Source organism: Coturnix japonica, chromosome 3 (genome assembly GCF_001577835.2).
Source record: "Coturnix japonica isolate 7356 chromosome 3, Coturnix japonica 2.1, whole genome shotgun sequence".
In the NCBI taxonomy this organism is placed as follows: domain Eukaryota; kingdom Metazoa; phylum Chordata; class Aves; order Galliformes; family Phasianidae; genus Coturnix; species Coturnix japonica.
The window spans coordinates 97,273,736-97,300,319 of record NC_029518.1 but is presented as its reverse complement, the minus strand read 5'-3'; the positions used below and the strand labels follow the sequence as shown (position 1 = coordinate 97,300,319).

General features: G+C 40.0%; 1 protein-coding gene across 4 annotated transcripts in view; it reads right to left on the bottom strand.

Moving 5' to 3' along the window:
* Nucleotides 1–26,584, bottom strand: part of MSRA (methionine sulfoxide reductase A) — a 241,674-nt gene that overhangs the window by 68,217 nt on the left and 146,873 nt on the right. For all 4 annotated transcript variants that reach the window (XM_015859751.2, XM_015859752.2, XM_032443475.1 and 1 more), the window contains one exon: nucleotides 13,629–13,735. In XM_015859751.2, coding sequence (XP_015715237.1) covers nucleotides 13,629–13,735 — 107 coding nt within the window. The remainder of the gene's footprint in view (nucleotides 1–13,628; nucleotides 13,736–26,584) is intronic.

The following is a 26,584-nucleotide window of genomic DNA, read 5'->3' as shown; positions in this document are numbered from 1 at the left end:
TATTTATTTTTTGAAGAAAATGAATAAAAGAAGCAGGGACATGAAAACAACTCATACATCTGCTGCAAAAGGTACTCTCCACAATTCTCTCACTCACATCCAACACCAGCCTCACCCCACCAAGCTGTAGCTGTCATGCTGGAGGCATGTCAAAGCCCAGTACCCTCCCACACTGAGCCCAACTCACAGCACACTGCAGCTTGATGGATGCCCTTTATTATACCTGATACGGGAAACAGGAGTGATATTAATCTCTGACAACCTTTCCTCTCATGTTTTCCAAGTTCATATTAATTTTACTAAGCAATCCTGGCTCCCGCAGGCTTAGTCTCCTATGTATGAACTGTTCTAAATGTCTTTGTAATGGTATAACATGATAACACTACTCCTGAATATCAGATGTTTCATAGCAGCAATGCCCTATAGTAAGTGATGGCACATGAGCCGAGATGTTGCAGCCTGAATGACAATCCCTATGGGTTTTTTGACTGAGAAACACAGAGCATATTCTGATTCTATTACCTACAGTATTAGAAAAGGAAGAAGAAGGAGTGGGCTCTTTTACAGAAAGGAGCCAGTCCACAGCACCAGTGTTGGTACCTGGGTGATGGAGGAGCAAAAGAGCCACAGACAATATAGCACAATGCTAACTCAGGCTTTGTAATGGATCCAGGGTTAAATCAGATCAGAGAACTGTCCTAAAAATAAATAAGAATAAAGGGTTACAGGTGTAGACTGCGAGCTGTCATTATCCTCTCTTGTTCATAAAATGACATGGTAATTCTAATGACAAACTATGTTATAAATAGATTCTTAATTACAATATCTTAGGCCTGGCAACTGTATTCTCACCATCTGAAAGGCAGAATCTGAGGGCCGTTTGCTGCCAAATTGGAGACCTCAACAAGACAAAAGGAAACAAGGAGTGAAGCTTCACCAAACCCACCAGAGGAGAAAGCAAATGCTCCTGGCTCTGGATCACTGCCGGCCATGGAAGCGAGCAACCCCTGGGGCATCTCCAATAGATCCTGGCTCGCTGACTAAGAACAAGTAGCCAGGAACCCAAACCTGGCCACCCTGGGCTTTTTCTTCCTCTGCTGGGTCCACAAGTCCTTGGCTACAGCAGCAGCCATAGAAACAGGAGCACATGGAGCAGATGTCACAGTGAGCGAGATGAATGCAGCGAGGGGATGGGGGTGGCTGCAAGAAGAGGAGGAGGGAAAGCAGCATCACACGTTCAGAATTAAATGTTCCCACCAGAGGGAGTGAGTCATTTTGGAAGTAAGTGCAAAGCTGCAAGATATTGGGGTGGGTTATTTTTTGGGCTCTCAGCACACATCCGTAGGCAGGGATGTACAAAGAAGTGTGCTCTCAGCTCTCTGGCACAGGTGCTCCATTCTCCAGTGAAAGCCGCGATGCTGAATTAACGCCCAGCCCAACAGCACAGAGATATGACGTTACATAAAATCAATATATACTGCCCAAGCATTTCACAGCTGAAAGTCACTGCATTTTTAAGGCTAACAGGCTGCAATTCAGAAGCACATTGCATTTTAACTCAGGTTAGAAAGCTCCAGCAACTGCTTTGGAGCAGTGGTTGATTTCCTCACATCTTTCTGCCCCAAAAGGGCCTCCAGCCAGCCAAGGTTAACCCACCACATTCACAAAAGGCAATTCTTAATATATTCATCTATTCCCAACTCAAGCATTATTCCCTTTTCCTCCTGCCCTCCGTATGTCTTGTAAATATCTAATTCTCTAATGCATCCTACTAATATGTTTGTTCAAACAATATCTTGCAGTGAAATTAAGGGGGGGGGAAAAAAACCTCACATTCTTTTTGTTTGCAAAATGAAAATTAGACCCCATTGATTTCTGTCATCTCTGCCCAATGTCAAGCTCCAAACATGACAACTGTGAAGCTGTGCACAGGGCTGAGCACTCCACATTCCTACCATTATGAGTACACTTGTGATCCGCTCAGGCACAAGATGAGCCCTATGGATCCCAAGGAAGATCTCTGCTGTGACATGAAGGATAATTTTCAGGCAAGTGGAATGAAGCATTACTGTGATGAATTCATAGCACCGATAGCAGAAAATGGTGCCTAAAATACAATTTTATGGCAAAATATGATGCCTACTCTTACAAATTGCATGTAACTGTGGACATGTGTCCCTCTCATATTTCACTTGATAAATAATATTCATGCAATTACATGTGAATCTTGCTCTTCTGAAGCAGAACCCATGGCATCGCCTGTTGTCATCCCTTCCAACCATCAGTGGGATAATTCAGCTTTATCCCACCTCAGTAACAGTGCTCCGTGGCTACAGGAGATGTGAAATAACTTTATATGCAACAAATATACCAAATAACAGATAGCACAAATCACTCTGGGAGACTCAAGTGACAAGATACCCCATGTTTTGTGTTGCACACACAAAGAAAAGGAAAGCGAGCTCCTGCCTCGGTGCTGCTGCAGCCACGCAGCCAGGCCACCAGAGGGCAATGGAAGAAATCAGGTTTTCCTGCAGCCCCATTAAATCCCAGCTCGCACCAAAGGCTTTTCCTCTAATAATCTATCAGGGGATAATGGGGGAATTTATTTCCTGTGATTGTTGGCACATAAAACAGCAACCGTGTATATGGAATGGCAAGAAGTGCTGGATGAAAAATAATCATCTGAGATATAATTAGCTGATTGAGATAAAAATAAAAAATACTACAGAAAGCTAAATGATGGTATTGCGAGCACGGGTTTGTGTGTGACAAGGAGGAGGAGGATGCTACAAGCCCTCACCGTGCTTTTGGATGTTTAGCACTGGATATGCTGAGAGGGAAGGAGTCTGGTTTCCTGCAGCACTTCAAAAGGGACGTGTAAGGCAACGTGTGCCAATTTGTACCTGGTTAAAAACAAAAACAACAAGGAATGAAGCAGAAATCAAATGATAAGGAATGTAATTAGTGCCAATCAACGTGTTTTTGTAGAAAATAGGTCAGACAAAGCCAACGTCTTTCTTTGATGACTTCACGAGTTCATCTGCTGAAGGAAAATTTGTAGGTACAATACAGGCTATTTCCCATTTTTTATTTAGTACCATTTAACCATCTTAATTAAAAAAAAAGAAGTAAAGAACTACATGGTATCAATGCAGGAAACAATAAGTGGAGTAAGATGGACTTCAATAGAAATTGTTGCGAAGTACAGCGTGATTGACATTTACCTGTGTCTTAGAAACAACCATAAAATGAGTGCTGGCAAAATGGAAGTCGATTACAGCAAATGCTGACAGTCCTGGGGCGCTCAAATAGAGCAGTTGAGATCATTTTAATGCAATTAAACCCCAAATTCCACACCTAAGATAATCAAATCCAGGATTTTACATCTAGGAACAAAGAACGAAGCCCACAGCTACAGAACAGAAACACCCATGTATTAACAACAGCATGCTCAGGGGCATAATGTGACATTTACATCATTGACTGTGTTCATTCTGGGATATTGCTTCCAGTTCTTGTATCCATTTATTTTATTATTATTATTTTTTTTTTTTAAGGAAAGTCAACTTTAAAGAAATTTTAAGAAAGTTTAAAACTAAATTAGAAATTAAAAAACCCACCTTTTTTGGTGAAAGTCACTGAAAAGCACATTCACATGTAAAGCTACAATTCTGACTACTCATGTCTCATGATAAAAATTATTAGAAGAATCCTGGCAATTCTCATGAAGAGAAGGTGGAGATGCATGAGTTTCACTCTCAGTCATCTGTTATTATAAATATATACTCTCACATAGTTTAAGCTTCTGGCTGTAGGTCTTCAACATGCCATTCCCTCCAGTTTACATGGCCCTTCTCTGTAAAATGGAAGTTTCCTTTTATGAACACTTTAAATAGAGTTCCTTTAGAATTCCAAAAACGACATGTTTTGGCTGAATAGCTGAAAAAATAGCTACAGTAAAGTGCCAGCCAGAATGGAAACACTTTAACTTCAATGAGCCATAGGAAGCTGGTTGCTTGGGGAAGGGTCAGAATCAAAGTGATGACCAAATGCTCGAAGTCCTTGAAGTCACTCTGTGCAGAGCACACAGCAGCAGGGGAAGGTCGCAGGAGGCATCTTGGGATGCTTTAGGAAGCACAAAGAATGTTGTCCACCTTGTTATGTAGGGCAGTTAGATTTACTTTTAGACCCTGTGACCAACTGCTAGAAAATACGCATGAGTCTTTCTCTGCAAGGATGAAGAAAAGGGAGAATTTTTCAACCACATAAGCCTGAGGAAGAAAGGGGAAAATCTGAAGACTGGGCAAAATGTGGAAGTAGGAAGGGAGGGATATAGGGCAAGAAGATCCAGGAAAGAAAAAGGGTGAGTAAACAGTGTAGGGAGGAAACAAATCACACGTGAAGAGCCCTTGTTACACGGGCTTTGCTTGATCTTGTGACATGAACATAGACATTCATCAGGCTGGTTCCTCACCCATTGGTCCTGTTGCAATGACAGAAGTACTGCACTGAGAAAACAGTCGTGGTGTGACTCATCCTGACTCCATTCCTTCTTGGGAATGACAGCCATGCATGAACGTAAAAAGAGATCTCCTGGTTTTTCCTAGCCAGGTTGGTTTAAATGCCCACAATCCCATATACAGCTCCAGCAAAAGACAAACACAATAGCAGATGGCAACCTGTCCTTCTTCTGCACCTTTTACTGCAACTGGTAGATGTGCGGGATCTAAAAGAATAAGAGATTAGTCTACAAGCAATGTGTGCAAGTTATTAAAGAAGAAAAAGATCTTGATGCAAGAAGATCACAAGATCAAAACTGACATGACAACGTTGTTTGTTAAAGCATGCTCTGATTTTTCTTTCCAGGAAGTATTGACTTGTTTTCCCCAAAGCTGAGAGCTTTATTTGACAGAGTGGCATACTTCAAACAGCAAATAATACACAGAATCCTCCAACAACTCATTGGGGAAAATGCTGAAATGAAAGAAAGTCTTGGGCAGATTTTTATCTCCACTGTATTACTGGAAATCCAAAATAATTCTGTTGATTCTAAAGGTGTTGCTGTGGATTTGAAGCTGCACAGTTGATTTGCATTTGGTTCAACAAGAAAATCTTGAGAGATACTTAAGAAAACGTTAACATCAGATAGAAAGCAACCTCATCAGGTGACAACTGTTGATACACGCTGTAGCACACCCAGCTACAAGACTGAACTTGAGTATGCGTTTATACTCAGATATCCAAGCGCATTTTATAAACAGCGAGTATCTGGAGTATCTGTGATTTCCATGTGTGACTTTAGTAAAGCTGAGACCATTCCGAAGTGCCATTATGTTCCAATTTCTGACTTGAGAAAAATGCTTTCAGACAAATCTTTGGCTTTTTATTTTAGAGTTGGATAAAGAATGGAAGAATCTTCCACGAGTACCTACTTGAATTCTTAACTGAATTAATCGTGGCTTGGGAATATTACTGTTACTTTGAAAATCAGAGGGTTGAATAGCCAAGGTACTCCTCGAATCACACAGCTTAGCATTAAGGACAAGCAAGCTGTTTGGACAGCACAAGTAGTGCTCTCGGTCTTTACCATATTAATTAAAAAGGCATGAGCCATTAAGAAAAAAAAGAGAGAGACAGAGTTTTTTGTTTTGGTTTTGAAATTTGTACAGAAACTGCAAACCAGTCCGAGCCCCTTCCTCCTCTCCAGATCAGTTCAAGAAGTCCTAACACGAGCCTCACCTTTCACCTGGACACAGAAGGATTCACAAGGCAGAGCAGACATACGACACAACATTCTCAACGCTTCTCAAGACTGTTTCTCAGGTTTTGTTTCCTGGAAATGTTGCTTAAGTCATCATTAAGGGCTACACAAAACCCAAAGACAAAAAGTTATAACACAGAACAGCAATAGCTAATCCTAAAAATGGGTTTTAATCCTTTCTTTCCTTTGCCTCTACCTTCTCCTATACTATTTTATCATTTCTTCCCCATAACTAAGCTCTAAGTGAAATTAAGATCCTTAAGAGCTTCCTTAAAAGAATGAGCCCTATCTTGTTCCATGTAAAGCACTGTGTACTCTTAACCCATCATTATTAATACCATTATTAAAATTACGCTCCTGACATTTGATATGCTTGTGAAACTTTTAGAGTGCCGTAACAGATGCATAATCAAGATCAAGAAATTCAAAAGCCTGAACTAGAAGCCCTTCAGAATGATTCCTGACGCCACTGAACTACACAGGAATATATTTGCAGGCTGATATAAAGGTATTTAGCTTGAGTGTGTTGGTACCACTATAGGCTTCACTGTGCTGCTCCAATGCAGTGATTCAAGACCTAAGAGAGATCTGTGCTCACATAGTGTGGCAGCTGGAGACCTGGTTGGAAGGAGTAGGACATCTCAACGGGCGCTAAGCTCCTGTGGACGAGTCAGCTGAAGCCTCTGAATCTTCATCTTTTGCAATAGCATGCAGACCTGCCCTGTGGATTGACAATTCATCTGCCTAAATATATGAAAACTTGGCGACTAGACAAATTTAAGATGTTTTTACATTATCATAGAATCATAGCATGGCTTGTGGGTGAAGGGACCTTAAGGATCACAGGGCTCCAAACACTGCTGTGGACTGGTTGCCCCCCACCAGCTCAGGCTGCCCAGAGCTCCATCCAGCCTGACCTTGAGTGCCTCTGGGGATGGAGCACCATATCACTGACATGTTGAACGGAGCAGGAAGCACAAAGCAGGAAATGTTTCATTTACAAAGCACTCTTAGATTCAAATCTATTTGATATTTACATTGGTTTACAATAAGGCAATTTCAAATATTAGTTTCGATGTCCAATATAAGTGTTAGCTTGAAGCCCCAAGTTCATGTTCACAGTACAATAAAGAAAATGGTTTCTTTGCTGAACCCCATGACCTCCAAGCTGAAAAAAAATATGACTATAAAATAGAAAGCATGGTTTCATAATGCTGCTCATAGGTCTAACTTCAAATCCATGATTAACTGTATTCACAGCAGTCAAAGGGCTAAGTGAAAAGCCCGGCCTTTCATCAAATGAATAGCATATATGCAGAAGGGAAAGCTAAAACAATCTTGACTTGTGCAGCATCAATAAAAGCGAGGAATATGGGCTGTAGCTGCATCGAGGGGAACAGAAACAACGTTCGCTCAACACAGCTTGGAGGCACTCTGCCTAAGTGGGTTCAGGGAGCTGTCCTTAGTCCTGTGCTTTCAGGGATGCTCACTGGTGTTTTCATATCAAAGAATCATCAAATTGAGTTAGGAGGGATCTTTAAAGACCATCTGGTTCAACCCCCCGGACATGAACAGGGACACCCACAGCTCAATCAGTGCTCAGGGCCCATCCAGCCTGACCTTGGCTGTCTGCAGGGATGGGTCACCATCACCTCTCTGGGGAACCTGTGCCAGCACCCCACCACCATGTTCTACGTATTTCATTGTTTCAAAATAAAGTCATTATGGTGGTGATGAAGAAATGCAGTCAATAGCATGTATTAGTCCCGAATGATCTTCCTGCTGCACAGTGACTGAATTTTCTTAGCATGACAAGGAAGGCTCATTTTCTGCAGTTTAAGGTAAACATGAAAAGAGTTAGCAACTGTTTTCACAAAACCCCCTCATCCGCAGCTGAATGCAGCTTTCTCAGAGAGGAATGAACATAAAAAGGGTATCTCTGTAGCACAGATGAGTGATTACAAAATAAATAATGGCTTAGCTTATCAGATCAGGCTTGCTTATTTTCATAAGAACTACCACCATCAATCAGGAATCAAGTAGCTACTATTCACTTCAGAGTGAAGCAAAGATAATTTGATACGTAAAGCTCTGAAATAGACATAATTTGAGAGGAGTAAGCAGGTGTTATTTTTTTTATTGACTCTATTAGGCTGTTTTATTAACAACAATCTACTTTTTTAAAGACCTATTTAACTTCTCTCTGCCAAAAAAATACCACAACAAAAAAAAAAAACAAAAAAAAAAGTGAAAAAATGCCTCCCAGTGAAAGTGTGCTCTGTATTCACACAGAATGATACAGAAAGCTCTGGCTGAACGTTGCACGTTCACTCCACAAGGCATTCCTTCCTTCAACCAAAACTTCAGCTCAGAATGGCTGGATCCTGCAGATCTGTAAATAGCATTTCCTTGCTTCAATAGATACAACCCTGACCAATTTGCTCACTCGCTCACTGTGCTGGCCAGAGAACTCCAGCTTTTAAATCTCTGCTCCTTTCTAGCATATCGAATATACACCACTTGATTTTGCAGTCAAAGACTTGGGTGGTTTGCTCCCACATCATTCCACAGAGTGCTTATGAAAGCTTCACAATATCTGCAGACTGCTGAGCTCCCGAGATTTCTGCCTCTTTTGTTGTACAGTGCTAATCCAATGTTTCTCTTATTCTGCAGAATGCATCCATTTCTCACAACCTGCTTCATACCTAGCAGAGTCCACATCTGAGTGAGGTATGTGAGCTGCCATTGTAGTCATGGTATAACAGCTTCCATTATAGTCACAATACATCAGCTTCTATTGTAGCCATGGTATATCACTTTCCATTATAGCCATGGTATATCAGCTTCCATTATAGCCTTGAGAGACCAGTGTGTGCCTAAAATCAGCTAGCTAAATGTAAGCAGATAGGATATTAGGAAAAATTTCTTCTCAGAAAGGGTGGTCAGGAATTGGAACAGGCTGCCCACAGGGAGGTGGTGGGGTCACCATCCCTGAAGGTGTTCAAGAACTGTGGAGATGTGGCACTCACTGACGTGGTCAGTGGGCATGGTGGGGCTGGGCTGGGGTTGGACTTGGGGACCTTATATGTTTTAATTGCATTCTTAATAATTCTATTCTATTCCACTCCATTCCACTAGTGTTCATTACTATTTGCAGTGCCCCAAAGTATCCCAGATACCTGCAAAGATACAATACCCTAAGAAGTATGTGTGTGTCATGGAGTGGCTGCAGGAGGTTGGCCAAAACAACAACAAAACAAATGAAAAAACATGGAAGCTCAAATATATATATATGAAAATATGTTTCAAGTTTAGATGCTTGTAAAACCAATGGCATCTGAAGTCATTGGTTGAGGGATTCCATTCTCAGTTGCATGTGAGTAAATCACAGAATCCCAGCACAGCAGGGATTGGAAGGGGCCTTAAGAGATCATGGAGTCCAGCCCCTGCTAAAGCAGTTCCCTACAACAGGTCACACAAGTTGGTGTCCATATAGGTCTTGAATATCTCCAAAGAAGGAGACTTCATAACCTCTCTGGTTATAAGCATTGTGCCAGTGCTTTATCACCCTTACTGTGAAGAAGTTCTTCCACATGTTAGTACAGAACTTCCTATGTACAAGTTTTAGGCCATTGCTCCTTGTCCTATTGCTACACACCACCAAGAAGAGCCTGGCTTCATCCATTTGTCTCCCACCTCCCTTTAGATATTTAAAAACATTGATCAGATTCATAGTACAACAGTATTAAATCTTGTAGAGTGATGCCAATAGGGAATTTTGTGCCACATATTAATGCTTTCATTGCTTGATTCAAAAATAGACTGTAGGTGTTTGGTCAAATTCATGCTCATTGTGCCAATTCATTTGTTAGATTAACTGAAAATAACACTTTGATGAAAAGCAAAGAAAACTGGCACTCAGAGTTTCATTTATTTAATTAAGCACCTTCTTCAGTCCTTCATCAAAACATAGCTGCTAAGGTGAAGGAAAAGCTTCAGTATGGCTCAGACTATCCTCTCCCCATCAGAACTCATTCCCTCCCATCTGCAGCTTTGAGTCCCGACATTTCCACACAGAGGATGTTCTCCAGACTGACAGATTGGGCAATTAGTTAATTCCACTTGCCTGCATCTTATCTATTTACACTACATTATAATTTCTTTTAAATTCAATCTCTTCATGTCTAGTTACAATGCTTTTTGAATTTCATAAAGATACTTGCAGGCCCCCAAGCAAACCATTAGCGTTGTTTCTTACATATATATATATATATTTCTGTTTAACTACAGTTTGGGTACATTTTTGCTTTATTTTGTTTTCTCAGTCTTTGGACCAGCTGATTTAGATTGCAGAGAGGATTCCTATTAATGTCACAATCTTTTCCAGCAGAAAAACTTTCCAAACAGCTGAAATCCTGAAAAGAACGCATTGCATTACTTCTAGCAGAGTTCCATCAATTTCCAAGCAAAGAAAATAACAAACCCAACAGTTACCTCTTTATTCATCTGTAATTCTTGTATGTTCCTTAAAAAAATGAAAACAGTTCTCTGGGGTTTCCGTAAAGGCCACATTTTTATCATTTTCATGAAATCTCAACATTCCTACTCTTCTGCCTCTTTGAGCCCATATTAGTTTCTCAAGGTTACTGCTGTAAGAGCACATAACATCAGGATCTTATCACTGCTCACATCACCCAACACCTCTGCCAAGAGCTCAGAATTTAGTTCATAATCATTCACAGAGAGGCCCTTTAATTGTTGTGTGGGCAGCTCTTCTCCTGCCAAACATCTCCTTTTGCAGCAAAGTAATAGACTTGCATTTTGCTCTCTGTGCACGTTGTTCATTCCCTGTGCAGTCCTACACGAGGATGCAGAGACGTTCATTTTTTGGGGGGTGCTACCTTAATATAAGTCAACTGTGGTGATGAGTCTCGATATGTACTTGGGGCCTGAAATCCCTGCATTAGCAGCTTGACAAAACAAATGTAGGCCCGTGATTCAGAAAGAAGTGAATACAAAGTTTCTTCCCACTCATAATTTTGCTATTTGGATTACTGCCCAGATAATTCATTTGAAAACCAAATCCAACCAAGCAACTGTCTTGAAAATTGAGTAACCTCAGGTTCAACTGTATTAAAAAACTTCAGCTTCAGGCAAAACTGATGGAACAGCTCATTCACAGCATTTTCACCAAGCCCTGGCCCTCATTTTATGTTTTTCTGATTACGCATACATTGTGTTACAATTTACCAGCAGCAGAACTGAATTGCCACTAGCTGACTCTGACCATATGCATTCAGCTTCATCGACAGCTAAAGAAGCATGGCTCAATGCATATTCATCGCTGGATTGCCATTTCTCAGCTGTTAAAACAGCTGCATGAACAGCAACAAGTTTCACAACTTAAAATAGATGTAGCCCTACAGGATACTCGGGCTGAAGGATAATCATAGTTCACACCAGCAGGTTGGGGACGTGGTATTTTTGCACCCAAAGATGGCACTACCATAAGGGTGTAAGCTAAATTAACATTCAGTCTGTAGCAGAAGTGTGCTTTTGTAATAGAACTCCTGATCATCACCGTTTACGACATGTTGGTTCACATCACAGAATGGTCTTGAGATGGATGAACCCAGTTCCTTCGGATGGAGAGAGACCAGAAATGTACCGCTAGCTCCCTCCAGCTAATGGTACGTGGGGCCAAGAGATAGGCAGTGAAAAAACAAACCCCGAAATGCACATTGTGCATTTTAGGTCTTCAGCACTGAGTATTTTGTTTGGCTCATCTGCTCCTCCCAATCCAAACTGCACACTGAAAGTACACAGAGCTGAACACACCTACCCATCCTTGGGCTAGCCTGAAAATCAGGCAGAAATTCAGGACATAAATCTTGAAGGTGGGTAGCTTCTATCCTCAGTGAACAATACCAACTCCTTCACAATAACAATCAGTTTAAAACAAAACTATTAGGCAAACACGTAGTATTCTATTTGGAAGGCCATTCTTCATTCTCTTCTGGGTCATCAGCTCAAAAAAAGTCGTTCAAGACCAAATACATACTCAATTATATAGTTGATAAACAAAGAAACTACCCTAGCTTTTATTTGTTTGAAGTGCCAGAAAACCATACGGTCATCCACACTGAGTAAACCCACTGATTGAGGTTACCATGGTTCTAATACTTACTAGGGACATGGGTAGTGGGTATGATGGGGATGGATTAGGGTTGGATTCAATGATCTTAGATATCTTTTCCAACCTTAATGATTCTATGATTCTCAGATTCCCTATTTTCAACATTCAATACTGACCATCACAAAAAAATCAAGATTTATTTCACCCCCACTTTTTTTAATCTGCCATTATCAGGTGTAAAGAAATGCATGTAGGCCTGCCAGAAGAATTTGGCATTTACTTTAAATTAGTGCAATAATAAAGGAAACTGAATTTCCTTAAAATATTGCAATGCAAAGCATTTATCATGAAAAGGGATTCCTGAACATATTGTTTGCTCAGTGTGTTTCCAATTCAGCCGCTTCACTGCTGCTGCAATTCCACAGTAGATAATACTGTAGATATTGTTGATAATATGAGAAAACACTATGTAGAAGCTGTATTTCCTCTAGGAATTTCAGTACATATTTGCTCTGGCTCCTTAGCTGTCAGAAAGGTCCCTTCCTTCCTCCTACATTAGTGCAAAAACGAGCTCTACATGTGACCACTTACAGAGTTGTGCCTAATTACATAAATGCACTAATTATACTGACTTTTGAAATGGTGAGAGACTTCAAAGTAGGTAAATTTTATATTGTGCCATTAAGAAAATCTATTTGATGATGGAGAATTCTGTAATATCACATTGCAATCTCCTGCATTGTAATTTTGCTTTCAAGTCAGCATTAATTTAATGACAAATAACTGCAGAGAATAATAGATTTGGGAAAGCAAACTGAAAGCTGTAAGATTTAGAGTGAGATACTGGTCAGCAGATGTTAATAAAAGGGAACAAGAAACAATCTGGAAAAGCAATGGATCTCAGGTAACTAATGAGGAGAGAGAAGTTCTGCATGATAAATATGAATTCCAAGCCTTCAGAAACTGCTTTGCTAATAGATATAGATCTGAAAGACTGATCATCCCCATGCATTCAGCTACTCACAAGACAACATATATGCCGTTGAATATTTAATTTATATGCAGTTATCCCACTGCTAGGAACAAATTGCAGATCAGTTATCTGTAGTTCATCCCTTTACACACAAAATAATGCTAACAGTCCTGCAAACACAGATTGAGCTCATTGATCAACCAACGTCATATACGCACTTATAAAAACCAAGCTGCTGCACAAGAGTGCGTGCACCTCCTTCCATACATTGGTGCCTACCTCTGATCGATACAACCTTACTCTTCAAAACAGATCTCTTTATTTTAACATTAGATATTCATCAAATCCCCAGATCTTTAATGATGCTTACATGGAATCACAGTACAAGTGAATGTACGAAGCTCACAGTACCACCTAATAGTTTATCTGTTGCACTGATGCCCAAGGTAAGTAATTTATTTCCTGTAAGTTCCAAGAAATCATATTTTTTTACAGTAGAAACTGGATGTTACCTTGGAAGACCACTAGGCAGATCAGACAGAAATTACTGAGCAGAATCACTACACGACACAGTAATCTCTCTGCCTTTACTTCTTTATAATAGCTGTAATTAAGAACAACTTCAGTATTAGGGTGAGGATCTCCAAGAGCAACATGGAGAAAGCATACAGCACGAGAAGCAATGTTGTGCTTATGAGAAATTTCCTTTATGTCTGATCAATACAGGAAGCAGTGTGACACCCTGCCCACATTACCTTTTGATATTCTTCCTTAGATTTCAAAGCAGCTTCCATCTGTTCTTGGGAAAAGGTGTAGATGGCTGAGCGATACTGAGTGCCAATGTCATTACCTTGCCGCATTCCTGGAGGGAGAAAAAACATCACCCCATGAGGATCGTGTTCATAAGTGAATGAGTTGCAACATGTAAGCCCAGCAGACTCGAATGTAGGACTTTCCATTGTCCTGGGTTAGCACTGTCTCGTGTGCTTTACCCCATAGGTATTTTTAGAAAGACCAAGTGATTTTACCAAGTGCTTAAACATTTTCTTGTGCTGGAGTATTATATCTGAACGAGAGAAAGGTTTGTAATATCCACAGAGATAAATCCACAGAGATAACTACCCATTATCTTCCATTCATAAACCAACGCTCCTGATAGAAAAAACACACGCCACTGAACTAAGTTTGGAGCCAAGTTATTAATTTGTACCATCACCACTGTTACTTATAAAGAGAAATGATTTGTATGAAGTCTGAACTCCAAAAGGAATTTGATAGAGAAATGTGCTAAGAAGGTAGAAGGAGAAACTATGGATCTTAGAGTGAGCAATGCTTAGGAACAGCAGCCCTTTAAGGGGTCTGGCAGAAGTAGATCATAATGGTATATACGAGCTCTCTACTAAATTCTAATTGCAACCTACATGTGGTACTATGGATAGCAGAAGTATTTTTATATTTAACACCATGAAAAAAAAGCCCTAATTGTACATACTAAGTCCCAGAAACTACACCATAGATACATAACTTTGGTACAAGAATTAGCCCATTGATTGCTGATGTATGTGCTCTTCTCAAAAGCCTAGTTGCATGAAGTTGCTCATGTATATATATTTCCAAATTCAAAGCTAGATTCTACCTACAAAACTATAAAATAAAGAGTCCTATTCCTTTAGTTGGCTGCCCAGACACAGCTTGTCATAATGCAGTCCTAGGGAGCCTCAATGGACAAAGGCATTATTGCCTCTCATCGCCATCCGCTTCCATTCCCTCAGGCAATTCTGGAAGCTAGTTTTGCTATGGATCATTCCATAAACACTTCAGCATTAAGCATTAAGATTGATCAGACTGATCTAGAACTGCAGTTGTTCAGTTTCAGTCTTTCATAACCTTGTTTCCAATCATGCATTTGGAAAAACAAACAAGCAAGCAAAGAAATACAAAACCTTTTGCTTTTGCTGTAACAAAATAAATTTATTGAACCCAAGTAAGTGAAAAACCCAGGCTGACTGAATATCTCTGAAGCAGACTCAAGGAAGCTGATTATTCCCAAAGGTCCAAATCTCTACAGCTCAAGACAAAGTGGAAATCATTAGGACTCGTCCCTGCACTGTCCTACACTGCACAAGTCCCTCTGAAGATCAGCATCGACTGTCAAAACTATGGAGAAAATTAGAAACAGAAATGTCCTAAAAGATGCATTTCAACAACAAGTCCATTCAATGACCAACAACACATATGAGTGAAAGTGATTCTAAAAAATCCTATGGAGTTTTCAAATGTTTTGGGTTATGCTTCAAGCAGTAACATGTAATATTACTACACATAAGAACAAAAACATTCTTCATCATTACTTAATAGCACGCTCTGCAGGGCATGTAATATTTTCCTTGTTTCTTTACGAGTTATTTTAGGATGGCATAGTGACTATAAAGCCAGTGCTACAGAATAGTTTGGCGTAAAATGAATACAGGGTAGCTAAGCATTAGTTTTGCCAGGATATGTTGGTGATGGTGATTTATGTTGTGCTTAAGCATTAGCATTCTACAGATCTATTTATTGCTTAATAAACTACTTAAAAACTGACTGGGGAGTAGGTCGGAAAAATCTCTGCAAATGGACAATCACTACATGGTATGACAGTTTCTAGTGTGTGTTTCAAGAGTGCATTATAGTATGAATTTCTGTTTGTGGCAGTCTGAGTGAGAAGGTAAACAAGATCATTTAATCCATGCACATGCAACCAGTTCAAAGAGATGAGAAAGCGATCAGTTCAATTAATTTATCGAAAGGGAGAATTGACTCTGATTTATAAAAATGCAATAGGGAAATAACCTCAAAGACAAGGCACTGTAGTCTTGCCAAAACTGCATGATAAGATGGAGCAACTGAAAGCAAAAGGACTCAAAATCCAGATGGGAGATAAGGCAACATCAAAATAATGAAGAGCATTCATCATGTGAACAACGTACCAATACCCACATCCCTTTCTTGATGGTTTCACAACAACTTGTACCTAAATCTACCGTGATAAGTAGCCAACACATAATCTGCCAAAGCCAAAAAGACTACAAGATACTGAAATGAAACAAATTCCATGAGCATGGACATAATCAAGCAGCACTGTTACTACTGTTATTTCTAATGTACTTCACATGTGCAAACTTACTTCTCAAAGGTCCATCACGGAGTTTTTAAAACCCTTTGGCAACTCTTACTGGTTGAGATTCACTGACTCCTGAGCAGCAAACAAGGCAGGAAATTCAATTTACTAAACAACTGCGGTAGGATGATTGAGTTTAACAATCTTGTCTTTGTCTGAAAGAATTGCTACTAAATTAGAAATGATCTCTGCTTGGCCATCTAAAAATCCCACCGTGTCATTTGTAGTTAACTCTCCTTCCTTTGCTGGAATGTCATTCTTAGTTTGTCTGTCATGTCACGCTGTCTCACTGTGTTAAAATAATACCACAGTTATGCACATTAGGCTTCAGAGAGGGATGAAAAAAACATGAATAATTAACTTAATAAAGACGCTAAAGGTATTGAAAGATATTGTGTACTGCTCAATCAGAAGCCATGCATTGGATGCATGTTGGACTTCCCTTTTTAAGGGATGCAAACGATTTTTCTATTAATTCCAAATTGAAACAGTGAATCAGGTTTGTGTAAATCCCCACTACTGGAATAAGAAACAATACCTAGAGAACATATACTGAACATCTTCAGTACATAATGATCTTCTGCACAGGGGAACGCTGACCGCCTCTAACTCTTCTACAAGATGCCTTACAGTCATTCCGTGTGCAAAACCTGCCAACATAGGGACAGGACTTATAGTTGATCAAAACTTTCTTCCTCAAGGATATAATATGTAGGGAGATCTTTCAGTAGGGCCTGAACTCCCTCAGCTTCCAATACAGCATAACACATTCATAGGGGTGGGAAGGGAGCTCTGGAGATCATCTAGTCCAAACCCCTGCAAAAGCAGTATCCCAGATGCCAAGTCTTTTATTCTGTAATGTGTAAGAAACATAGGTATGGTTGTGACATAGACAACCCGGCAAAGTTTCAGGGGCTACCTGATGTCCCTGCCATGAAGCAGATGAAGCCACAACCTGGGTGATTTTCCTGTGAAAGAGGATGAAGAGCGATGAAGAGAGTGATGAGTTCTTGAGCTCCATGTTGGGTCCCACAGGGCCCAGAATGCCTTTGGACAGCCCAAAGTTTGTTAGATCACCCCATTTCATCTGGCTGTAAGACAATGACTGGCAAAAATGCAAATATCTGTCTCCCTGAGCAGGACATCAGGAACACATCCATCAGTAACAGGAACAAATACATCCTGGAGTCAAAAGGATGGCACTTGCTGTTGATACCTAAGGCAAAGAAAATCAGTTTCCATGCTGAAGACAACAGTAAAATTCTCCCATTAAAGGGATGTTGAGGTAGAGATGCTGATTTTAAAACTGATAGACAAGCACAGAGTTTGCATTCCTCTGGCAAGATGATAGAAAATTACACGGTTTTGGATCAGGTTGCATGGTGCCAAGGAGCACAAGCCCAAAGCCCAGTGCCTGGCATCAGACAGTCTTTGTAAGCTCTTGTCTCTAGAGAACCAGGCTGAATGAGGGCATTTGGAGCTCTAAATGCATTTAAATCTTGGGCACAGATCATATTTAGGAATTTCACTTTGGCTGACCAAGCATCTCAGTGGTTCTCAGTCTGGACTGCTCTGGAGACCATAAAATTTCCTCACTGTGCCAGCAGAGATTAGAATGCCAATTAATCAAAAAACGCCCCAAAGAGCTGACTGCTTGCTCTGACCACCTCTGATAGGTAGGAGAAACAGAAATTTGTGAGCACAGGAATGGCAGTTGTAGTGCTACCCCAGTTTGTGCAAAAGATTGAGAGTGGCACGCAATGAAAACACACATGTAGATGGCCACTGGAGAAATCATTCTTTCCCAAAATGTAGAAAACAAAGAAATGACTCTAAAAAGTCCTCCTACCAACAATTCGATATCACCTGAAGCACCCGGGTAGGAATGACTTAGATTGGAACTCCTGTCTTTCTTGTGATATCTAAGTAGCAAATACCAGCTCTTCTTTGATTTGGATGATCAGAACACATGAAACCATCCCCGCTTCTATGCAGCTGATCAGTGCTTTCACTTCCACATTTTCTACACCTTATGAAATCTATTATGTATTCTTGGCCAAAGAGTTGCTCCTTTAGAGCAGCTGTCCTGCTACCATGCCAAGCTTGAACTTATACTGAGATGCCCCTTAGGTGGGTGCCTCTCCTTCCTATCTAACTTCAGGGCATCTTACAGGCAGTAAGAAATAGGTAAACCCAAAGCATTAATAACAACACATACTTCCCAATACTTTTTTTCTTTCCCTTTAGAAATGGAAAATTCCCTGCAAACATACAGAACCTTTCCAAACAGTGATTTTTGAATACATCCCTATGGAGAAGTGAAGCAAAATATACTTTATTTTTGGCTAAATCTGGAATTTCTTCTGAAGACTCGACCCGACCTGAAAGTGATACCTGTGCAATATTCCTTATCTTCTCTCCATTTAATAATAATAATAATAAAAAAAAAAGATAATGGCATCATTAGTCAACTGTGCTCTTCTTAAGAGTATCCCAAGCAAAATGGAGATAAATGGCTGAGGTCTATTATGGTCTTCTGTGCCACCTGCTGAAATTTTAAAGGGCAGTTCATAGCTCTTATTTTTATCTTCTTCTATTTTTTTTTTTTTTCCCCCCTAAGATTTATAGGCTTTCCTGCAGCTGTCACTTATTTTCTTAAACCCACAGAAACCTGATATACTGATAAGTCATTTTGTTTCCCCTAATCAATGCTTGCTGAGTTAACGCTAATATAACTCCTTCCTCCAGCTCATCATATAATTATTTAGTAAAAATCAATTGCACCGTGTCACCCCGGCTTGATGTCATCACTCACTGTAATAACTACATCCATACAGTTTAAAAGTTGCCAAGGGAAAGTAAAACTCTTTATAGTGTATGATTAAAGGAGAGAAATGTTAATAGGAAAGAAGGTAGTGACTGCGCTGTGGATTGAGAGTTCTTGATGAATTTCAAGGTGCTGAAGCACCTGAGGGATAAATGAGATAAGAAAGAGAAGGTTACGATACAATAATGAGTTTGTACACATTAAAGGAAACATACTGTCAATAGGAAACAAGCTTTCCAGAGCTCTCAGTACTGAAGGTTTTCAGTGTCAAGAAAGATACTACAGTTTTGGTCTTCCCCATTTGCTTTGTGAGCACAGCTTTCCCTATAAATTCTGACTTGTATATATACTTAGTACATCACATCTACAATGTTTTTAAAATGAAAACACACATATAGATTCAGATGCAAAAAATGTCTGGTGATGGGCACTTTTTTTCCCGAATCTTTATCAAATCACAAGATTACCAGGTTTTCTGATGCATCTATAAAGCTAAAATAGAAGCAGGGACATGCTGGTGTAGGAAGGGACTCATGGCTGTCTCTTGTCCAACCCAGCTGCTTAAAGTAGTGTCAGTTCAAGTGGGTTTTCCATGACCTCATCCCATTCCATTCTTAATCTCTCCAAGGATGAAGACATCACAGAATACTTCCTAAGGATTGCCATTGCTGTGTAAAAGAACTTTGTCAAAAACAGTCTGTAAACACTCACTGGATGAAATAACAGAAGCTGCAGACTTTAAGAGAATCTTTTTCCGACAACAGATCCATCATTAATGCCGCAACATACCCCGAAGTATGGACACAAAGGAGAACACACTCCTTCATTTTTAGTGATAACATTATGTGGGAATGGGATGAATTACTGCCACAGTTCATAATTTGATGCAACAAGAAACCTTGTCTGCTCCCATCACTGATAGCCAACACACTGCTAAAACCAAAGCAAAGTAACAGTAGTACACTCACAGGGGATCTATCTCTAAACAATTCTCTTTCTTTTTTTCTTCCTTCTTTTTTTAGTATTATTATTCGAAAGAGAATCATAGAATCACAGAATCACAGAATGGTTGGGTTGGAAGGGACCCCAAGGATCACGAAGCTCCAACCCCCTGCCACAGGCAGGGCCACCAGCCTCCACATTTAATACCAGCCCAGGCTGCCCAGGGCCCCATCCAACCTGGCCTTGAACACCTCCAGGGATGGACGGGGCATCCACAGCCTCTCTGGGCAGCTGTTCCAGCACATCACCATTCTCATAGTAAAGAGCTTCCCCTTATATCCAACCTAAATCTTCCCTCCTTCAACTTAAAACCATTTCCCTTGTCAAAAGTTCCCTATATGATTTATTATTATTTAAATCAGACATAACATTGTTTAAATGCATTTTTTAATGCTCTTTGACCTGTGAATGAAATGCATGATCTACCTGAGCCCACGTAAAACCACGGTTTAATTATTAATGAGTGTCACAACGTATTAAATGCTACTAGAGGACAGGAATTTTAATCCATTTCTAATTATTAATTGATAATACACCTTTACCACTAGTGCAGAGAACAGACAAATGGAATGGTGAATATATATGTGAGTCATCCTTCATGACATTAAGCTTACTGCAGAGGAACTTTTTCGCTTAACTGTAATTAAAAGTTATATGATTAGTTTTTGAAAAGGTTTTAGGCTTCTTTAATAAATAGACATTAGGCCCTATCAGAGACACCTCCTCTTAAAAATTTTTCTCAGGGCTGGATGAAGTTGGAGCAGGAGTGAAAGCCATAACTTTTAGCAATACTTGATGTACCTGATGCAATTGCAATTAAGCTTCCAAGCTTAGACAACCAAAAACTGACTGCACCCGTTAGGGTGAGTCAACTGTATTGACTAGACTTCCATTATCAGCCATAGAAGCTCTGTGGAAATATCTATATCTAAGTGGCTCTACCTCAAGCTTTATCCCATCCAACATGACAGGGAAATCCAACCTAAGATAGTGGTAGTGTTCAACAGCAAATAAATGCATGGAGCAGAGATATCTGCAATAGCCTGGAGGATGTGATGTGAGGCATATGGAAGCCCTGCACTTTCCAAAGCACAGCTGAAAGGCAGAATGCACACAGAATCTGGTATGGCAAAAGAACTCCCTGTTTAGACATCTGAGTTGGGCCATCATTGCCTCGTTCTTTGTGGATTCACTCTGTTGTGGTGCTTGTAAAAAGCTGAGCAACTATTGATAAAGAGAGTAAATGTAACTAAGAAAAGCAGAAATTCTGATTAGAGATAGAGCTCAGCAGTGGAATCTCACAGATTTGTTATTGTTCTCTTTATGTGCCTTCTCCTTTCTCTTCTGACTCTCTTCTAATCTAAACCTGCTCTGATCCAGTAGGTGTTACTGCAATGGTAAGAAAAATAATTAGAGATAATAAAAATAACAGTGTTGTCATTTGCTTTTATCAGCAGATAAACTCATGGGACACTGCTCTCTCAAAATACAGACAAGTGTGCTCTTATAAATATGCAAGAGAAAATTGCAAGCAGAGAAAAACAGTCATTCACTGAAAATACTGTTGTTTAGAATAGAGTCGGCTTTGACCTCTTGTACCTAATTATACATGAAAACAAAGATTAAAAGCCTACTAATAATCACCATAAACTATGATTAATGATACCACGCTTCAGTGCCGCGGATTTCTAGACCCAAGTACAGTAAACTCACTGGTGGGTTACTTAAAGAAGAAAAGAAATGTTTGGTTTCATTTTGTTCTAATTTTGTTTAATTGTACAAAGATTGGGATCATTCATCACAAAATTCTGCAGGAAAAAAAGACCTTAGTTTACCCTTTTCTAATGCTGTAAATGCGCGTGCAGATGTAGCTGCTGTTATTCACAACGCATGCCCTTTATTTCTTTGAAATCTGAATGCTAATGATGGCACTCAGACATTGAGAAGTCCAGACCTTCCTTCAGTTCTCACTTAACAGATGAACAGACATGAATTAAAATGAATGTCTCCTTACTCTTCCTTTCCTCCTCTTCCTCCCCTCTGTTAAAATCGCATCTATGCTGTAATTGTGAACTGATGCAGAAGGGATCTCAAGGAACCTTTTAGTAGAATAGATGTATTTTCCAAAGTCGTTCTTAGCAGACATAGAAATCATAAACAAAAGGAATTCCCTCAGGTGAGTGGTAGGTCCATGTTTCCTACAGCACAGCAGTCAAATTATCCTCAATGGAATAAAAGACCAACATCATGGCCCTTCTTATCTTCAAGGCACCATTTTATTTAGCAATACTGAAAGGGAAAGTTTGCTTTTAGTAGTTCTGGAAAACTGGATGACACATTGTTGTCATAAATGAAATAAACAAACTACCAGTGGTTTAAAGTGAAGAAGAAATAAGAACGCAGACGGAATTCTGCCCTTGAGCCAGAATTGCTTCACTTCATAATGCAAACTCTTCAGCAATCTCAGCAAGCACTGTACAGGCTAATGCTCCCCTTCATTAAAAAAGATGCAAAGTCAAATCTCAGCTTCTCACTGTGCCGTGGAAAACAACAGCTCCTAAACTGGAAATTTAGGTCAGAAAAAGTCTATTCTAATTTATATGGATAAAAAGAGTCTAGTATGCAAATAAGGTCATGTCAGCTGAAGTTCCTGGGGACGCAAAACAGCCTTATAATAAGTATTTATTTTTAATGCATATTTTGTTCTAGAGGAAGGACAAAGAATGGGAACAGCACATCATTAGGCTCATCAGTTCCTGAAAGAAGAGAAGTTGCATTCTCAAAGCGCAACAGCAGTGAAGCACTACAAAGAGTTTTTCTGCTGCTTACTTTGAAAACAGTATAGATCACAAATACGTATGAAGAGATTATGGGCAGGAGACCACTAAACTGGTTGCTGGTGGGATGGCTAGACATCAGTCAAATAAGTCCCACCAATGAGATTTCATAGGATCACAGAATGGTTGGGTTGGAAGAGACCCCAAGGATCACGAAGCTCCAACCCCCCTGCCACAGACAGAGTCATCAACCTCCACATTTAATACCAGCCCAGGCAGCCCAGGGCCCCATCCAACCTGGCCTTGAACACCTCCAGGGATGGACGAGGCATCCACAGCCTCTCTGGGCAGCTGTTCCAGCACCTCACCACTCATTTGGTAAAGAACTTCCCCCTGATATCCAGCCTAAATCTTCCCTCCTTGGGCTTTCATTGGTAAGAGCAGGAATTAGAATATATTCCATATTTCCATTGTTGAGTATCCAGTTCTGCACGAACCAAAACACACTTATCATCACTGAGTATTGGTGCATTGATTTCCATGGCTTTTTTGATTTATCAACACAGAGCTGGGTTTTATTCCTTTCTTCCAAGAGCCCACTGGTATCATCTTTACCACAGATTTAATTAGTATCCCCTCCTCTATATCTTCCAAGTCATTAATGAAAATATTGAAGAGTATGGAACCAGGAATGGCTCCCAAGGGGGTCTGTAATTATATTTTGAATATATATAATGTGTCTGGTGACAATAGGTTTCTGTTTCTACTGACTTCTGTTACATCTTGTGATAATGCTGAAACCATCCGGGCTTATAATAACATCTGAAGTAGAAGGCAAGTATGTTTGTGCGTCAATCTGAGACTTGAAGACTTCATTCAAATTATAAAGGGAAGAGATTCACAGAAATCTAAAAAAAAATAAATAAAAAATGAATATATTTTACATGGAGAGATTTTTCCCCCTCCTTTAATCTCTAAATGAAGTTACAGGCCTGTAGCAGAATACATAATGTTGGTTTAGGGTCGCTGCAGCATTTTTTATGTGTACAGCTGTTCTTCCACTGGTGTAAGTAGACACATCTGCTCATTAGCAATACAATGTCATTTCTAGTGTCTAATTTTAATTATTTGCAGATGATAGATTCCTTATGCGATGTCTAAAAAAAGTACAGTCCTTCAAAACTGGTGAGAAATAAATATACCCTCTGCAACTAAAACGGGTCAGCACAACGAAAAGCAGACATTAATCTGGAGAATTCGTGGATCAGCACTAAGGCTAAATGCCAAACTGTTTGGAAGGTCACAGGGAGGAGAAACAGCTCATACATCTCTTCTTTATCTTGGATACACAAGACTTATGGACTAAGAGGTGTTTTGAATGAATCTGGCAGGTGATGAGTTTGTTGTTGTACAGATGGTCCTTAACTGCTGGAAAAATATCAGTTCTGCTTACATTTCCTGGACAAACACAGGCAAGATAAGGACTTCTTCATGACAGAAAGGACAAATGAGATTACTTACCACTAACTTTGGTTCTCTGTATACTCAAGGAATGAATAAAAGTAATCTTCTAGAAGCTCTTACGCAGCAGTGGCCATGGGTATCTTTGCCCTACACCCTTGTGTCAAAGGGCTGCTAAGGCCATTGGGCCCTGCCTTCCCCTCAACTCCTTCAACTACCAGGAATACAAGCAAACTCCAGAAGCAGCAATGAAAAACAATAGAATTTGTGTATACAGAATGAACTGAGAACTGCAGCAGCTGGGAAGGACTGGATACTCTCGATAAATACATGAAGGAAAACTACCAAAATAATCACAAGTTTTTCAAGAGAGGAAGGTGTTAAAGGACATGAGTGGATTTTTCATTTGCTCCAGATAAGTTTTTGAAAGGAGGAAATAGTATTTGGGGTATTTTTTCTGCTAAAAAGAAATGTACAACTACTGAGGTAGAGATGTGGCTCTGAGGGACATGGGGTAGTAGGCATGGGGGTGATGGGTTGATACTTGGACTTGATGACCAAAGTGCTCTTTTCCAACCCTGGTGATTCTATGATTCCATGATTCCATGAAAGCAACAAAGAATCATCCTTTAAAGCTGCCTCAGACTGAGCTGAAATTTCTGATGCGTGTAAGACTTCAGTCTTCCAAAGGATCAGCATAATAATTAATAATAATAATAACAACAACAACAACAACAACAACACTATGCTTAACAGGAATTCTGCTTGCACCATGACAAAATGATTCAACCAGTATCATAAAGATGTTTCCAGAGACTTGGAGAAATTGTTTCTTACTCTTCTCAGAGTGGCTAAACTTTCTGATTGGATAAAATACACCATTTTCTTCCCTAACATAAGTAAGGTTGGGTTTCCCAACTGTCTCACACACTGGCAGGCACTGCTGGTGCCAGAAGGACAGTCTCACTAGCAGTTGTTCTCCTGGCAATGGAAGTCCAGGCTCAAAACTACATTTCAATTCATGCAGGGTTAGTTTTCAGCTTGATCAGAGAATTTTGTGGTTGTCAGTGTCAGCAAGAAGAAAGATGTGGCATCCTACAGACAGGTCAAAGATTAGCTTCCAGAAAGCGTGAAAACAGGCTGAGGCACAACACTAACTGATGGGCTGAAAGTGGACACACAGCATGGAGGTGCCAGCAAATCCGTCGTAAGAATGCAATTTGGAGGAGATGGCCAGGCTTATATCAAAAAAGAATCTGCAAGGCTCTAAGAAAGGTGCCTTTGGTGCAAAAACAGGGCAATACAGAATCTGCTCCGTGCCTCTGTAACTCTACAAAGTGATGCACAAAGCAAACATCTGGAAGAATCTTCAACAGTATTTTTAGCATATGACATTCACCCTCTTTTGCTGCATCAGCCACAAAGAAGCAACCACCTCAAGCACTTCTAGAGTTGTACAGAGCATTCCCATTACAAATAAGATTATTCCTAGGAGAGAAGGAATGCTGATCTGTGCAGTAGAGGCTGAACAGTGATGACAACCATATGTCACTTGGCAGAATTCGAGGGTTTGTTTGTTGCCTTTTCAGTATCCCAAATGTAATGAATTATAAAATACAGCCTAAATTAATAGTCAAGGAGGACTTTATCAGGGCCCCACACTTAGGAGATGCTCATCTGGGAGAATCTCTTTCAACTCATAAGCTGTTTGACTGATCAAAGGTTCTTGCTTTTCAGTAGTCTTCTGTATAATACTCAGACTCAAGAGCTTCATGAAACAAGAGCCAGGCTGCCTCCCAGAGAAACCTTGAATCCCGGTGAGATGTCTGCCTCATCTTGAAGGCAGGAGGTCCAACTGCTTGGAAAGCAGGAACTTCTGAATATTAATATGCTCTTTCAGCAACGAATGATAGGACTGCCTGTCTGTATCATTTAGCACTTGGTACCACCCAGATCGATATTTGAAAGGTCCTCCATTGCAACAGAATCTGAAACAATACAAGTGAATATTTCCATATTTGATGTTTAATGACACTGGGACAACTAGACAAGTCCATTGTTTCTGTGGGGGACATGATGGCTTAAATGGCATTAACCCGACTTCTGGGGGAAAGATAAGGCAGTGCCACAGACAGAGATTTTGTATTTCCGAGTGAGCACTATACTCAGAAAGTCCAGCGCTTTTTGGATGTATGAAACATTGGATTCATCTAAAGAGTGCGCTGAATTTCATGAATAAGAAATCTTTCTAATTTAACTGCTTAGAAAAGCCTTCCCTTTGACGGACTGAGCTGCATTCCCGTAAGGATGGTTAAATAAGACTTTGCACACAGCTGAATTTCAAGAAAGAAGAAAAATATCACAGGTCAGAGAGATAATTCTCACTTTCAGTATCTTTACAGAAAACCACGTTTTCTATAGCAAGATAAAAGGAGGGAGTGGGTACAAATCAAGGTGAAGAAATAATTCCACCTTACCAAGCTT